Here is a 14955-nt window from a genome sequence, read left to right as displayed (position 1 = left end):
ATTAAAAATATAGGAAGCCTTCTCTTATCAGAGCCAGGTTTCGATCCTGGGACCTGTGGGTTATGGGCCCACCACGCTTCCGCTGCGCCACTCTGATTGTTAATTTGATTGCAACCAAAAATATATTAACCTAAATATTGGGCCCCTTACCAAAAATGTATCCTATTAGCTGAATATATAAGCCGAACGAGACAAATATATCTAGCTGTTGCGGCCAGAAGTTGTTTAACTCCAGACAAAAATTAGAACTAATTTTATTTTTATTACACGAGTTTTATAGTTTTAAGTTTCATTGTGATCATCCTAATGAATTTTCAATCGTCTATTCTCAATTGCGTCAAATCCAAAATATATGGTATTTAAAAATAAAAAAAAATTAATGTAATGATAAATATTTTTTATAGGTATTTTAGCGAGGCGTTAAGGTGAGACTAATTAGAGCTTCAAAGCTAGGGGGACATAGTTCGGACGAACAAAAAACACATAAAAACAAAACAAATTGTTTGATTCTCTCTTCTATTAGACCGTAGATATAGAAAATGTATGTCCCAAGTCATTTCTTCCAGCATTATCTTATATATGTATCAGAAGCAAGACTCAACTGACTGGGTCAAGATCATCCAGGTCCTTCACGGATTCCATGCGCCAGCCACTCAATTTCTTTCAGCAGTGGAACTGATTGTTTCCTATATGTCATATTGGTAAATGCTGATAAGAGCAGTGTTGAAGGCTTTCAAAAATCAAAATGTCAGAATGAGTCATTTCCAACCACTGATAGAACAATAGTCATCTTCCAGCTTCTCTCTCAGTTTCATCATCAATATGCTTATTTTGGAAACCTGGCGCGGTAGACATCGAGAGGAACGTACTCCACTGTCACAGTATGGCTATCGAATAGGCGTCCATGCAAACAATGTGCAGCCATACATGAGGCTTCTGTTCTTCTAAACTCTACAAAAACACAGCCTGACTCAAAAATATGGTCAGGATCACAATTCTGTTGCTCACAGTCTCCCTTCTCAATTGCATCTGATCCTATCATATAATCATGATCATCTACAAGCAGTTCCTTTGATTTTCCACTGACTTCCTCCAAATCCGATTCTTCTCTGATGGGCAATTGGTCTTCCAGGTTCCTATCCTTTATTTGAATATTATCAATGACCTTGTCACCAAAGCATTCTGATTCATCTTTTGATGTCTTCTGAAAGTGTTCTTGAGAATCAGGTATACTATTGGCAGACTGATTATCAACAACCACATTACTATCAGATTGGCCTGGATGACATGTCTCATCCTCCATAACACTGCCTCCAGGTTTATCATCCTCAATACCATTGCTTTCCACAATTTTTGGCTCAGCAGTTTGTTTGATCGTAACTGTTTCAGCATATGCTTCATTACACACCAATTTTTGCAGAGATCCAGGCAAATCCACATCCTCAATAACTCCACATGCAACTGAGGACGAAATGGGAGCTGCACTGTACTTGACAACATTAACAGATTTAACAGTGCCAAACCTGCAGTATAGAGAGATTAGCATGTATCCAAACCATGTTTTACAAAGGAGGTAAAACCCATATAAAGAATGGCGTCTCAGACCTTGTACACTCTAGGCGCACATCTTCCAGTACTTCCTCAATTTCCACGTGAGACAATGATGGGAAGGCATCTGGATCAAACTAGTTTATATTCCAAAAAGAACAAGGATAAAAAGGGTAAATCAGGTTCAGGAAAACAGTAATAAAATTTGATAAAAAATTTAAGACCAAGTAATACATCATACCACATTTTTAAGCCTTAGAACTTCTGTAGGCTTCTTAAGAAGCGCCTTTGCTTGCTCAGGGATCCCATAGGACGGTGGGTTCCCACTATTTGCCTAGCATGTGTTGTTTCTTAGGTCAGTGCAAATCCACATGTGGTACATGGAATATTTAACTAAAAATTATATAAAATAGTCTGTAACCATGAAGTACCAAGGCTGGTGCATTTGGAACAGCTTGAACTGCAGTTACTACTTGCCCTCCTAACTTCATACCATTGAGACCCGCACAAGCTTTGAGTGTGATTGATTGGTCTGCATACTGATACACATTTTCATGCAAGTTCTTAGAAACTCCAGAATGGAAGAAAAAGAATGGGTGTCAGAATTGAATATAAAGATAGAAACTACAGCACAGAGGGATGCCCTGGAAACAGTATGAATCATCTCTCCAAGTAAATACCAAGCAGTGACACAATTGGCCTCCATTACCTCTAGAAAAGCACATGGCTCACTGAGATCATCACTGTTTTCAAAATGGTATGCCTTCAAAGGTCCAAAAGCGCTTGCAATCTCCATGATCTGGAAACACCATAGAAAAGGAAAAAAAAAAAATCACATTATGACAGGATCCAAACAGAATTGAAAATAAAGACAAATGGAACAAAGGGGGTATACAAGGAGTTCATAGGAGAGAGAGAGAGAGAGAGAGATAAGGGTTAAGAAACTAAAGGCCCCTCTAGAAGCAATAGTATATACTAAAGATGACAAGTTTTTATGTTGTGTTACCATTTTAGAAGAAAAAGCCTTCGAAAATCCACCAATGAATATCTGCACAAACAATTAAAGAGAAGTGAAAAAAAAAAAAGAGGATAAGTGCCACAATGGCAACAACAATCGAAGCAAGACACATAACAGCCTATGCAAGCAGTTGCAACTCACGTAAAGGGCATTTAAACGGTACGGAGATGAGCAAGTAGGCAAAGTGAATCTACAGCAGGAAACTCACTGTGAACGCTATGATGAAATTTATCCTTTTCCTTTTTAGTTAGGAAGGAGAAAGGTGTTGATAGCAATAAATATGTTAGAAGTAATGATATTTGACCAAAGGTACCATGCACAGCTAGCTCAACAAGATAATTCCTGATTGTGATTCTAGAAATTACTTTCAAAAGAAAGGATGGAGAAAAAGTAGTTTAGGTTCAATCATAACTGCAATATGAATTCATATGATAGAAAGACAAGGGAAAATTTCTGTAAAGACTCAAACAGAAGGATGCAGTTCAAGCTCAGGTTGAAACATAATCAAGATTAACATAAAAATCCACAGCATGCAGATTTATCTAATGAACTAGTAAAACATGGGTAACTTATACAAAAGTGAAAAAGAAACAAGGAAAGTTTCTTTCAAGACTAATGATGGTCAATGGAAGGAAATAATCACATTATAATCTGGATTTCAACCTTTCTTTCTTGCACACCAGTGCTTGAGAGAAAGTTCTGCTGCCACTTCATTGCTCTTCTGAAAAGGATGTGTTATGGACACTAGGATTATCAGAAGCATATGGGGATCAAGCCAGCATATAGAATTTTAGAACCAACTCCATAGCAAAAATTTCAGTTCTGATGGTATCAAGTAAATACTTTTTGGCAGGTCTCTAACCTTTACCACAACCAACCTATTATAATCATTTGATTCCTTTTCTTTTTTCTTGCGTAAGAAACATTGCATCATTTCGGCCACAACTTTTTTTTCTTTAATTCTCCAACAAAAGCAATTAATGAACTTTTGGTTCTCCATTGCAACAAGTTTCCCTCCAAACCCTCAAAATGTGTTTATTAATTCAACCATGTAACCATCTGACACTTAGAAGAAAGGAAGTTTCCTCATGTACATAATAGTGTCAAATGATGATGTCAACAAGAAATTGTATTCCTTAAACTTGCATTGATAAAATGAATCCTTAGCTAAAATTGCCAATAGATCTTCAGAAAGTCATACTAAATAATAATAACAATACAATTAAAGAAGAACAACAAAAAAGCATCTTAAAAAATGATGTTGCATACCTTGTGAGGTGTGTCGTTTACGATACAGCTAATTGCATCAACTGCAGCCACTGATTTTTCCAGTTCACCAGTCTGCATGAAAATAGAACTGTCTGAAAACCTGCTACATGAATAATAACGACAATACACCTCAGAAAATGCAAAGCAGTATAGAAGAGTAGAGAAGAAAGCACTAGTTGAATAAAAGAAATAGCTTCCATTTACAACACAAACTTCAGCAAAACATTCTCCAAAAAAGTTCTAAAAGATTAAGCAAAACACCCTAATCTATGGAAACATCAAATATGAGAGATGAAAGGGCATGAGTCCCCATCAGTTTAGAATGTATAGACAAAGAAGACACTTGATCATTATAATCACAAGAACAAGTTCATGAGATGATGAATCTTCCCACATACCAGTAGTCATATAGCAAAATAAAAACCTGACATCTCATCAGCCTCGTACTTAGAAGGGAAAAGATAATATATTAGAGAACTAATTATGTGGAAAACATTGACGAACACCAACATATCCAAATAAGCCAAATAACAAGTAAAATAAACGCACGAATAGCTAACAGGATTAGAAAAAAGAATTGCAGCTATTAGAACCAGAAAAAAAAAAAAAAAAAAAAAAAGCAAGAGTAACTTTGAAGCAACATCATGAAATGAAGTGTATAGTGTTGTCGCATTTCCACAAACATGCGCTCTGAGGAGAACTACAGGAAATTATCTTCTCTATGAGGAAAGAACAAAATATCCACAAAGCATATGCACTTACTATGGTTCTACAGCTTCACTATGGTTGGAAAAGGATTATGTATCATAACAACTTTTGGATGGTATCCATCCATGCATCTCAGAGCCAAATTGTTCTAGAAAAAAATGCCAACATCATTCATCTAAAAACATTATTATGTTCACATGAAGGAAATGTCATCCTGGTGGAACTAAAAACCTTAAAATATGCCTTTTTGCAAATCTTATCAGCTTCTTCAATTATCCCTTTTAATTCCTTTTTTTTTTCTGTTGAGACAAGTATATAAAAATTGAAAAAAGCAAATACCTACATGCAAGAGTCAAGGCATCTATCCACACACCAAAGGGGGAAATTTTAAGTCAATAGGAAAACATGAAATGTTAAATAGTAGAAGAAAAAGAAGAAGAAGAAGAATGTGCAACAACATGTGAATATTAGAAGATTATTGCCAGAACATAGTGTAAAGAAAAATTGGAATATGAAGTCAAGCATAGCCTTGGGGCCTTAGGAAATTCAGACAGTAGATAATTCATAATGCCACCAGACTATCCTAAACCAATACATCTCAAGAACATTTTTGGAAGTTAAATATCAGGAAAAAAATATTGCACCATATTTCATCAGAAAAAGTTACTGTTTGAGTAGCCTAGATCAGTGGCCCAAAACCAATGCCAGAACAAGAAGCAAGCTCCATGCACATCAAACTTGCCACTAACACCTGGATATCTTCTTATTTAGGAGACAGCTTCACCACCATCCAGTACGTGAATTACGACAGACCCAATATAAACACCCTATTTAAGAGATTCCAACATGACAGTCAGAATAAATCTCATGAAACTAGACAAACAGAATATTCCATGTGAAGTAAAGTTTGTGAAGCTACAGCAACAGTTCCTAGTGTTAATTGTTAAAGTTGACAAATGATCTGAATTCATATATAAAAATTCAAGCATAACAATCTAGGGTTCATTTTACTAAAACAAACAGGTTCCAAAGAAAAAGACCTCCAACACTATGTACCTTGATCAATAGGCTACTAGCTAATCGGCAAGAATCTAGAGTTCTTGACTTGGCAGTTACCACAGGAAAGCTACATTTTCACCAGAATCTAAACTTAATATATTTTAGAAATACCAATTGTTGTCTCTGCCCTCGAGAATAGGTTCAGGAGACATGTAAGCCATGCCTTTCTGTACTGCAGGTGAAATTATTTCCAAACTAGCAGTCATCAATGAAGAGGTACTTTCCTCAAGTCAAAAACCTACAATTGCATATATATTAGAAGTACTAGACTTTTTGTACTCAATAGGTTCAGGAGAGATATGGAGACCATACATTTCTGGATTAGATAAGTCTTTGTTTTCACAGTGGCTTTTTACTGCAGGAACTGTTAAATTCAGCCATGGGTAACTCATTTTGTTCATCATTAAGTAGATTTAGAAATTGGTATGTTCTTTCTCAAAAGTGAAATAAATAATATGTAAATACATGAATAAATTGACTTCCATTTAGCTTTCATGATCACCAAACAAGTTTTGCTAGCTAGCCACATAATTTATATAAGTCTACAATCAGATGAACAGAAAAGTAATGCAGTTGAAGATATCATGCAGCAGTTATAGTCCAGGATCAAAAACAAAGTGAACCGATAACAAATATATGTAACAGTAATACATCATTGATGTGAACAAAAATGCATTATTTACGACCTGAAATTCAATCCTAAATGTCCCAGCATTCTCCAAAGTTTCTTTAAAATGGAAAGTATCAGAAACAAATCCCTCAAAGTAACACTTCATGAATTAGTTAGACAAAGAAAATTTTCAAAAATCAGTTATAAGGCATTAAATAAAAAGCATAAGTGGTAGCATAGTTATTCTTACTGCCGCTTCAACAAAGTCTTTGGGGCGTCTGATTTTTATTATGGAACCACAGAAGGACCTGCCGTCAAAAGAAAGAGCTGCTGAAGCGTCCTCAGGTGTAAGAAATTCTACAAGAGCTTGACCCTTTTCTTTGTGTATCTGCAGTTACAACAAAGAAACTGGTAAAACATGCCAAACCCAAATTTCAACCATACACTTAACAAGGATACGAAGAAAATTAGGTATCAAAATTATAAGCTTACAATGCAGCTAATACACGGTTGGGTTCCTTGGATATGGTTAACACCCGAAGAAATCAAAAAATTATTCAAAAATTCCATCACGGCTTTCTCAGAGGCTGAAGCTGGTATATTTTCCACATACAGCCTCCTCATAGGACGGGTAGCTTGTGTTAGTTGAACGGAGTCAATAGAATCATTCTTATTGGTTGACAAAATACCGAACGGAACCGAAAGAGGCTTCAATATGGTTGAAGCAAAAGAAACTGCACTGATTGCTTCATGCATATTTGAGGGTGTTAATTGATTTGACAGTTGAAAATTAGAAGGAATTGACACAGAAAAGGTGTTGTCAGCAACTGCTGGTGCCAGGTCCCATTTAGCACTTTTCTTCTCTGGTGATCGCTTAGGTGGAGAAGGAGTCTTGGCAGCATTATCAGTTCTTCTCTTCCTTGGTGAATAACCGCCAAGCCCACTTGTGGAACCACCATGTCTCTTATAGTGGCCACTTGAACCATTATTCAGAACTCTGCTCTTGTCAGTATCAGAATGTGGCCGTTCAGATCTCCCTTTAAGGGATGACGTTGGCTCTTCATGCTCCCTACTATAATAAGACACATGTTTTTGTGACCTTGGGAAGGGTGAAATAGACCGTTTCTTTCCGTCCACATGCTCTCTACTCCTCGATCGCCTTCTTTTCAAGTTTAATTCTTCATAACGGGATTTTGATAATTCCTTCCTATTCTTTCTGTCTGAAGTTTCTGAATCATGCACTTTCCCCAAATCATGTTTCCTTGTAGTATACCTATCTCTATTTTTCTCATCAGCTCCACTTCGGTATTTTCTCTTGTTTTCTCGTTCAGATTTTCCAACAGTTCCATTCATGTGCCTATCCTTTTCTGGGAAATCTCTTGAATGTTTCTTTAAAGCTTCATTTTCAACATTATTGCTACGTCCCTCATCTCTTTTTCTGCTGCCATAGTTTTTTTCATCAGACTTGCCTTTAGCTTTCAGATCTTTATCCACTTTGGCCTTCAATTTGATTTCTGAATCCCCAAGTTCTCTATCATTTCTTTTAGAATAGTCATCCTTCATGAAAGTGTTTTTCTCTTTCTTTTTCAAACTTGCCTTTGCATCTCCCTCTGGAAAATGCTTCTTGACACCATGAGAAGAATCTTTACTTCGCGAATTACCCCTTCTAGACTGATCATTTAATTTTTCAGTATTCCCATCTCTTGATATATCTTCTACAACTCCAACTTTCTCATTTTCAAACAATTTCTTTTTGTTTTTCCTTTTCGACATTATCTCATCAAAGCTTAAAGGCCTTGTCCGCGCAGCAGTTCCTTCATGGTAGTGATCTTTCGGTATCTCACTACTTTTTTCATATTTTTCCTTATGCCGAGTAGATCTGCTCATTTTTCCCAACATAAAAAGTGTAATAACAAATTTTCGTGCCTAGTAAAATATGGAAAACAATTGGCAACTAATCTAGGCTGATAGCATAACGTACAAGAAAATCAATAAAATGCCGGCTGCCAGTGAAGCTGTCTCTTTGAACATATAACTGCACCTAGAAAATGAAAAATGAACCAATATCAAGTAAATGTTAGAAACTGCTCCATGTGTCTTAACAAGCAGAAGCCCTCGTCACCACAAGAAGCAGGCAGAACAACACAATCATGTACCAGGCCCAGCAAATTTAGAAATGGTGCACACAGATTGCGGCATCAGTATAATCATAACAATACTAACTAGGATACTAACAAGGTGAATGCCTTTAACTAACTAACACTCCATGAAACCCAACAAACAAAAAAGGAGAAGCCCAAAAAAATCCTAATTGCTTAGGGTTTTAGTGAGGAGAAACATTATCACTTTGCACTAAACTTCATTATAAATTATAAAAAAGATGCTAATTGACGCTCCATTTCCACTAATTAAACAATTCCAGTCATTCACAAAAAATTTCAAGCAAATAGTAAAATTTAATCTATAGAATTTAATTCTAACTCCAGCTCTTCAAAATGTAAAGAGAGATAGGAATAAAAAAGCTTTACCTCGTAAAAGTAGGAGTGAAATTTGGGAAGTTGCGGATTTGAGCGGCGAGAGGCGGCAATTTTATTATACTCTCACACTTGTGGTGGCCGTCCGTACAACGGCAGCATAAAATGAAACCTAAGCGGAGTGAGACAAATCGCCTACGGATAAAAGTTGTATGAGCTGTAGGAAGGCCTCACCCGCTTGTGACTTTTAATATATGAATCGCATTATCCATTACTTGACACGTGGTTTTTTTTTTGTGGAAATAAAATAGCATTTTATTAAGAGGCAATCTTAGAGACAACAACACTTGAGAATCTCATGGCATATTCCATATTAACTAAATATCAAATTCACATAAAATATATAATAATGTTGATAAACTGGTTAATTAATTAGTTATGAAATAATGGGAAAAAACTAAGAAATAAAAAAAATAAAAAGAAAATATTTAAAAATTTAGATTCTTTCATCTTTGTTATTTTTCTACCTTTTGTCTAAAATGAAAATGACAGGAAAATATTTATACAAGTCTAATATATTGTTTTACCTTGAATTTTGCATTCTATTGCAATTTTACTTTAACTTTATATTTATATCAATTTTATCCCAAATTTTGACATTCAATTATAATAGCACTTTAAATTATAATTAGGGTTAAATTGTAAACAAAAAATATATTAATATAAGGTTTATTCTTGATTTTGAACTTGTATTAATTTAATACATGTATATGGATGAGAGAGCTCGAGTAATAATAAGATAATCTTTATTATTATTTTTAATATTTTTATATTATTTTTTTAATTGATAAATGAAACAATCCGAATTTTTATTTTCAAAGATTTTCTAATTAAATTTAATAAACAGACAGCCTGAAAATTTATTTCAATATTTTAATGCGAACACTGTAAGAAACCGAACCGAAAACCGATTGAAAAAGCCGAAAACCAATCGAAAATCAAAGATTTGGGTCGAATCGAACCGGTTCGACCCAAACCATCTAGAAAATTCCCTTTCTTTTTTTTTTTTTTTTTCTAGCGCTGCATCTCTCTACTCCTCACCATCACAGCAGCGCCTCCTCCTTTCCTTCTTCTTCTTCTTCTTCTTCTTTCTTTCTTTCTTTCTTTCTTTCCCTTTCCTTCTTCCTCTCTTCTTCTTTCTTGCTGTGACTGCGCCTGCGTCGACCTTAGCCAGCAACAGCAGAGGCGCGATCCACAGCCAGTCGCACCGTCTCCATCGCGCGCAGCACCGCCTCGCCGCTCCTCTGCGCGCCACAGCCAGCGGCTCCGCCTGCAGCAGCGCTTCATCCTCGGCCAGATCGCGCGGTCTCAGGTGGTCTAGCTACTCCAGCACGACTCCAGCCACCTGCTTGCAGTCCCAGTGCGCGCAGTTTAGATCCAGCACGTGTGCAAGTCCGATCTACAATTTGCGACAGAAATTAATAAACTTGGGGTAAAAATTAATTTAGTTCATTTAAATTTAGTTATTTTGCGTAGTTAATTAATATTATGTGGTGAAATTTATTTAAATAGTATTAATTTATTGATTAATAAAATATTTAGTTAGTAATTTTAGTTATTTAGTTAGTTAAAATGAATTCAAAATAGTTATTGATTAATTAATGTGAAGTAACTATTGATTAATAAAAACAATAGTTAGTTAAACTTAAATTCAGTATTAAATAATTTATTGAGGAATTTTGATAATAATATTATGAGTGGAATGAAATGAGAAATTAAGAGTTGAAAGTAATGTTGATATTGTTATTCGGATGGAGGATGGGAAAAAATTGAATTGAATGATTGCCCGATGGATGGGCTGTGTGGTTTGAAATTATTGGTATATTGTTGATATTTTAACAGGTAGATAGTTCAATTTTTAGGGGAGATGCTGCCGAAATTTCGGCAGAAAATAAAATAATTTCGGTAGAAAACAAAATAACTTTCGGTAGAAAAATAAAATAAATTTCGATAGAAATTAAAATAGATTTCAGTAGGAAATAAAATAGATTTCAAAAGAAAATAAATGAAATAAAGTTAGAGAAATAAAAAAATTTATTACAAAAAAGAAATTAAATATCGAGATTAAATTACGTAGAAAAATTTAGAATATAAAATAAAAATATTAGAAGGGTAAAGAAATATTTTGTCTGATAGAGTTATTTCTTTTTGTGTCATTCTTACTTTGCTTAGATTGCCCGGGTCCATCTAGTGCTCCTCTAGGACAGCATCAAAACTAGAATTTCACTCTCCATCACAGTGAGTAATAATAAATAATGCATATCAACACTGCATTTGCATATCATTTATTTATAAACATTATATTTTTATTTACATATTACAATACATTATAAGTATTTTATCATATATATATATATATTATGTTACGATCACTATAATTATACTTATATATAATTGTGCATTTGGATGAAATTGGTGTATTATGATGAATGAAATGTTTGATTATTTGTGTTGTGACTATACTGTGATTTGTTTGTGTGGAATTGGGATGAAGTGGGTCACCATGGGTTTGTGAGACTGTTTCTGTTATATGGATCCTGATTCTGTTTCTGTTAGCCGGGTAAATGGGAGATCGGCGCCCCCATGTGCACATACCGTTACCGTTACTGTTAACCACAGGTTGGCTTCTTTATTGGGCGCACCGGATAATCTAGATTTGATCGCAGCCCGCAGGGTGGCCTCCTGTTGTGAGCGCCTGATGATCTAGATTTGATGGAGACGACCGGGTTGCCTCCTGTTGGTATGGAAAAGAAAAGAGTGAATGGAAAAACAATGAGAGGGCTGGTCAAGTGAGGATTAGACCGGTCGGCCAGTATGGGGGATCGGCTCCCTGGTGCACATGTGAGAGGATGAGCCATGTGGGAGGACGGCTCATCGGGGGTTCGGTGACTCCACTGACTAATTTCCACGTGATGTGATTATTTGAAGGTGATATTGTTTGTGGGTGCTGATGTGATGCCATATGATTGACTGTTGTGTGTTCATTCAGTATACTAGGGTGCATTTTGCTTGATTGTATGTGGTGTGTATTATTTATTATTATTCACTGAGTTGCAAAACTCACCCCCCCAATAAACCTCCCAGGTACTAGGAAGCAGCTGATTCAACTGAAGCTTTGCAATCTTCTCCGCAGAGTTACAAATGTAAACTTTATATTCTTGATATTTAATTTTGAATGTATAAATTATTCTGTTATCAGATTTTTTTGGACTCCGCAGTTATAGGGTTGTGTATTTAAATTGGGCCTTATTGTTAGCACTACGCTATAAATTAATTATTGTGTAATTAACTGTAGGTAAACTAATAAACCCTTATTGTGATTATGAGTTATTGTGAATAGGCCCTGGTTAAATTTTATGTATTATTTGATATTGGGCCAGATGTTTGAAAATTTTATAAAACTTATATCTTAAGTCATATGGGCTTACTGTTTTGTTGAAATTAGGAGAATCATGTAGACAGATTGAATAATTTAGGCTTACTACGGGCCTCGGGAGCCTTAAGCTTACCTAGGCCCTAGTGCCGGTCCGGCCCACGGAAACGGGTCGTGACAATAAATAAAAATGCATTATTTGATACACATATGCTTTTAAAAAAACAGAGTACTTTGTAAACATAAACTAATGGTTATTGTTGTTTGACTTTGATGTAAAATTGGAAACAATTATAAATCTAAGAAACAAAACTTGAAAAAAATTCAACTACAATGAAATTGTTTGACTCATAAACTATTAAAAATTGTTAATAATTTTTCCAAAAAAAAAAATATAAAAAATATAATTATAATCAATTAAATATATAATTATAGAATATATATATATATATATATATATATTTGCACAAGAGAACAATTAAACTTAATAAATTTGCATAAATGAAGAGTTCTAATGATTAATCTAAGGTTAATAATGAACCCCATATTAATGTTTTTTTTTTTGTTGTTTGCAATTTAAGTTTTATAGACATAAAGGTAAAGATAGAGTAAAATTGCTAAGACATATAACATTAAAAAAATTACTTGTCTAGACCAGGTCCAGAGCCACCCTTATGGACCGAACTAGTGATAGTAAAGATTAAAAATTGTTTCGATTTTATCATTTTTTTCTAAATGCATGGTAAAAAATACTCTCATTTTAATTAAAAAAAAATCATATTCTCATTGATTTATTCCATGAGTAGAGTCATGGATCCGGTCTAAATAAAATTTTTTCCTATAAAATTGAGGGTGAGACAATGCATAACCCATGCGCGTATGTATGAACACTATGTTTGTTGGACATTGGGCTATGGGCTTCCAACTCCTGGGCTTTATATATATCACAGTTGTTGTTTTCTTGGTTGGCTGCCTCTCCATATTATAAGCATAGGGTCCCTACATGGAGCCCTCTCATAAGAATGGCCAGGGTTAGGGGCGGAGCCAAATCATGCGTCGTGGGGTCAGTTGACTCACTTAACTTTTAAAAATTTATAAAACAGAGTTAAATTGATAAAAAAAATTAAAACAATTATAGTATTAAGTAAAAAAATTTTAAAATTTTTAATCAAATTGACCCATTAAAATTCAAATTAAATAAATAACTCTACTGAAAAATATTTATAGTTCCGCCGTTAATCAGGTCATAGTGAGTGGTTGACCTAAGAAAATGGAGAGCAACAAATGCATAATGATCCCAAATAGCTATCCGAGAATGAGTTGGAAGAATAGACAACGAAGCGAAAGTTTGAGATTGAATCAACACCTACATTGAGGGGTGTATATATCTTTGTTTTTTTTCTATAGATAAGAAAACTTTAAATAAGAAAACACTATTAAAGATTATTATTTTGATCGTAACTTATACATAGCTGTATATTACAGCAGATTCGATACTTTAAAATATTCGTCCCGGTCCCACCTTTTTTCTCTTTTCTCTTATAAAAGTTAGAATGCATCTAGAAGCTTTGGATTTTTTTTTTTTTTTTTCTTCCGAAGTAGCTCTGACAATAGTGTGATGCAATAATTAATATTTAATACAAGCAAGTCAAATACCATGGATGACAGGATGAGAATTATATGCACCACATACATAGAAAAGAAAGTAAACAAAGACTCCCTTTCACTAGTCACACTTTTTTTTTATAGCTTTTACAATTTCGGCTTCAAATTATTTTTATAGTTATTTTGATTAATAAAGTTTAATAATATTTTTTGAATAGAAACTATATGTTTAAGAAAAAATAAGCTTTTGTCATTCCATCCTACGCATTGATAATATTTTAATAATATAAATAAATACAAATTACTTGACAGATTAAATTTAAAATTTATTATAAATAAATACATATGAAAATTGTTAAAAGAATTGAAAAGGAACTACCGTTCATCAAAAGAAGATGATCAGCTAGTTTTAGAGAATAAAATTTGAAAAAAAAAAAAAAAAAAAAAAGAATATGAATGTGCACCAATAATTAACAGAAGCAAGTCAACTTACTCGTGGATGAGAATTTTATGCACAACAAAGAAAAGAAGATGCAGTTCAGATTCCTTTTTGATAAGTCATACATTTAGTTCGACAAAGACATGGAGTATTTCATTTGACAATAATTAAGGAATAATTTCTAATTTTAAATTAAAAATGCAAATTGTTTGATAAAAACCATTTTCCTAACATAAATTTTGAACTTGAAAAATCAATATCTCATTTTGTAAAAACATTTTATTATTATTTTTTTTATATTTATCTTATCAATACGTGTTGATTTATTTATTGAAAAAAAAAAAGGCAAAGTATGACGAATGGATGATGACCAAATGAATAATCTGATGAATTTAGGTTCCATTTGTTGCAGATATTTGTTTTTAACTTTTTATTTATTAAAATTATAAAGTTATTTTCAGTTTTTGTTACTTATTTCTTAGAATTGCTTTTTTTCCCTAAAATTCTTTTTTCTTTTCTTTTAGTTCATTATGTGAAAAATTTTTTCAATTATCAAATCTCTTCCTTATTAAGCTGTTAAAGATTTTAGTTAATAATAAAAAATCTAAAAATATAAAATCTAGGACAAAAAAATTAAAATATTTCACACTTTTAATTTTTAAATTCAAAGTTAAATTAACTATTAATTATTATCTATATAGTCAGTTAAATAAAAATATAATATCCAAGTATTATAATAAATAAATAATACTAAATGACATTAGATTTATATTGATAGAGAAAATAATAATA

The 14955-nt window shown here is 33.6% G+C and overlaps 1 protein-coding gene, 1 long non-coding RNA gene and 1 other non-coding gene across 3 annotated transcripts; 1 reads left to right on the top strand and 2 right to left on the bottom strand.

Moving 5' to 3' along the window:
• Positions 1-25: 25 nt before the first annotated feature.
• TRNAM-CAU (transfer RNA methionine (anticodon CAU)) lies at positions 26-97 on the bottom strand. Its single transcript has one exon. It is a non-coding gene; the product is annotated as a tRNA-Met (tRNA).
• A 261-nt stretch (positions 98-358) lies between these two features.
• On the bottom strand, positions 359-8893 carry LOC105632172 (RNA-binding (RRM/RBD/RNP motifs) family protein). The gene is made up of 10 exons (XM_089723960.1): positions 8741-8893; positions 6705-8253; positions 6463-6600; positions 3836-3907; positions 2555-2596; positions 2258-2347; positions 1980-2087; positions 1790-1882; positions 1606-1685; positions 359-1523 (listed from the first exon to the last, which is right to left on the bottom strand). The coding sequence occupies exons 2-10, from the start codon at positions 8109-8111 to the stop codon at positions 827-829; spliced, it is 2727 nt and encodes a 908-aa protein (XP_089580086.1). The 5' UTR covers positions 8112-8253; positions 8741-8893; the 3' UTR covers positions 359-826.
• Positions 8894-9749: 856 nt separating this feature from the next.
• On the top strand, positions 9750-12069 carry LOC149495088 (uncharacterized). Its single transcript, XR_016321582.1, has 2 exons — positions 9750-10178; positions 11831-12069. It is a non-coding gene; the product is annotated as an uncharacterized LOC149495088 (long non-coding RNA).
• Positions 12070-14955: the final 2886 nt, after the last annotated feature.

The sequence above is a fragment of the Jatropha curcas genome, chromosome 7, assembly GCF_041381405.1.
Source record: "Jatropha curcas cultivar XTBG-Jc1 chromosome 7, XTBG_Jcur_1.0, whole genome shotgun sequence".
Taxonomy (NCBI): Eukaryota; Viridiplantae; Streptophyta; class Magnoliopsida; order Malpighiales; family Euphorbiaceae; genus Jatropha; species Jatropha curcas.
Note: the sequence above shows the minus strand (reverse complement) of the source record. Positions and strands in the feature narration are given on the sequence as shown.

Excerpts from the sequence above, each read along its gene's own strand:
- LOC105632172 (XM_089723960.1), bottom strand. The coding sequence starts at position 8,111 with ATGTTGGGAAAAATGAGCAGATCTACTCGGCATAAGGAAAAATATGAA. Across the intron at positions 2,597-3,835 it reads TAAACGACACACCTCACAAG|ATATTCATTGGTGGATTTTC; the intron begins GTATGCAACATC and ends TTGTTTGTGCAG. Across the intron at positions 2,348-2,554 it reads AGGCTTTTTCTTCTAAAATG|ATCATGGAGATTGCAAGCGC; the intron begins GTAACACAACAT and ends TGGTGTTTCCAG.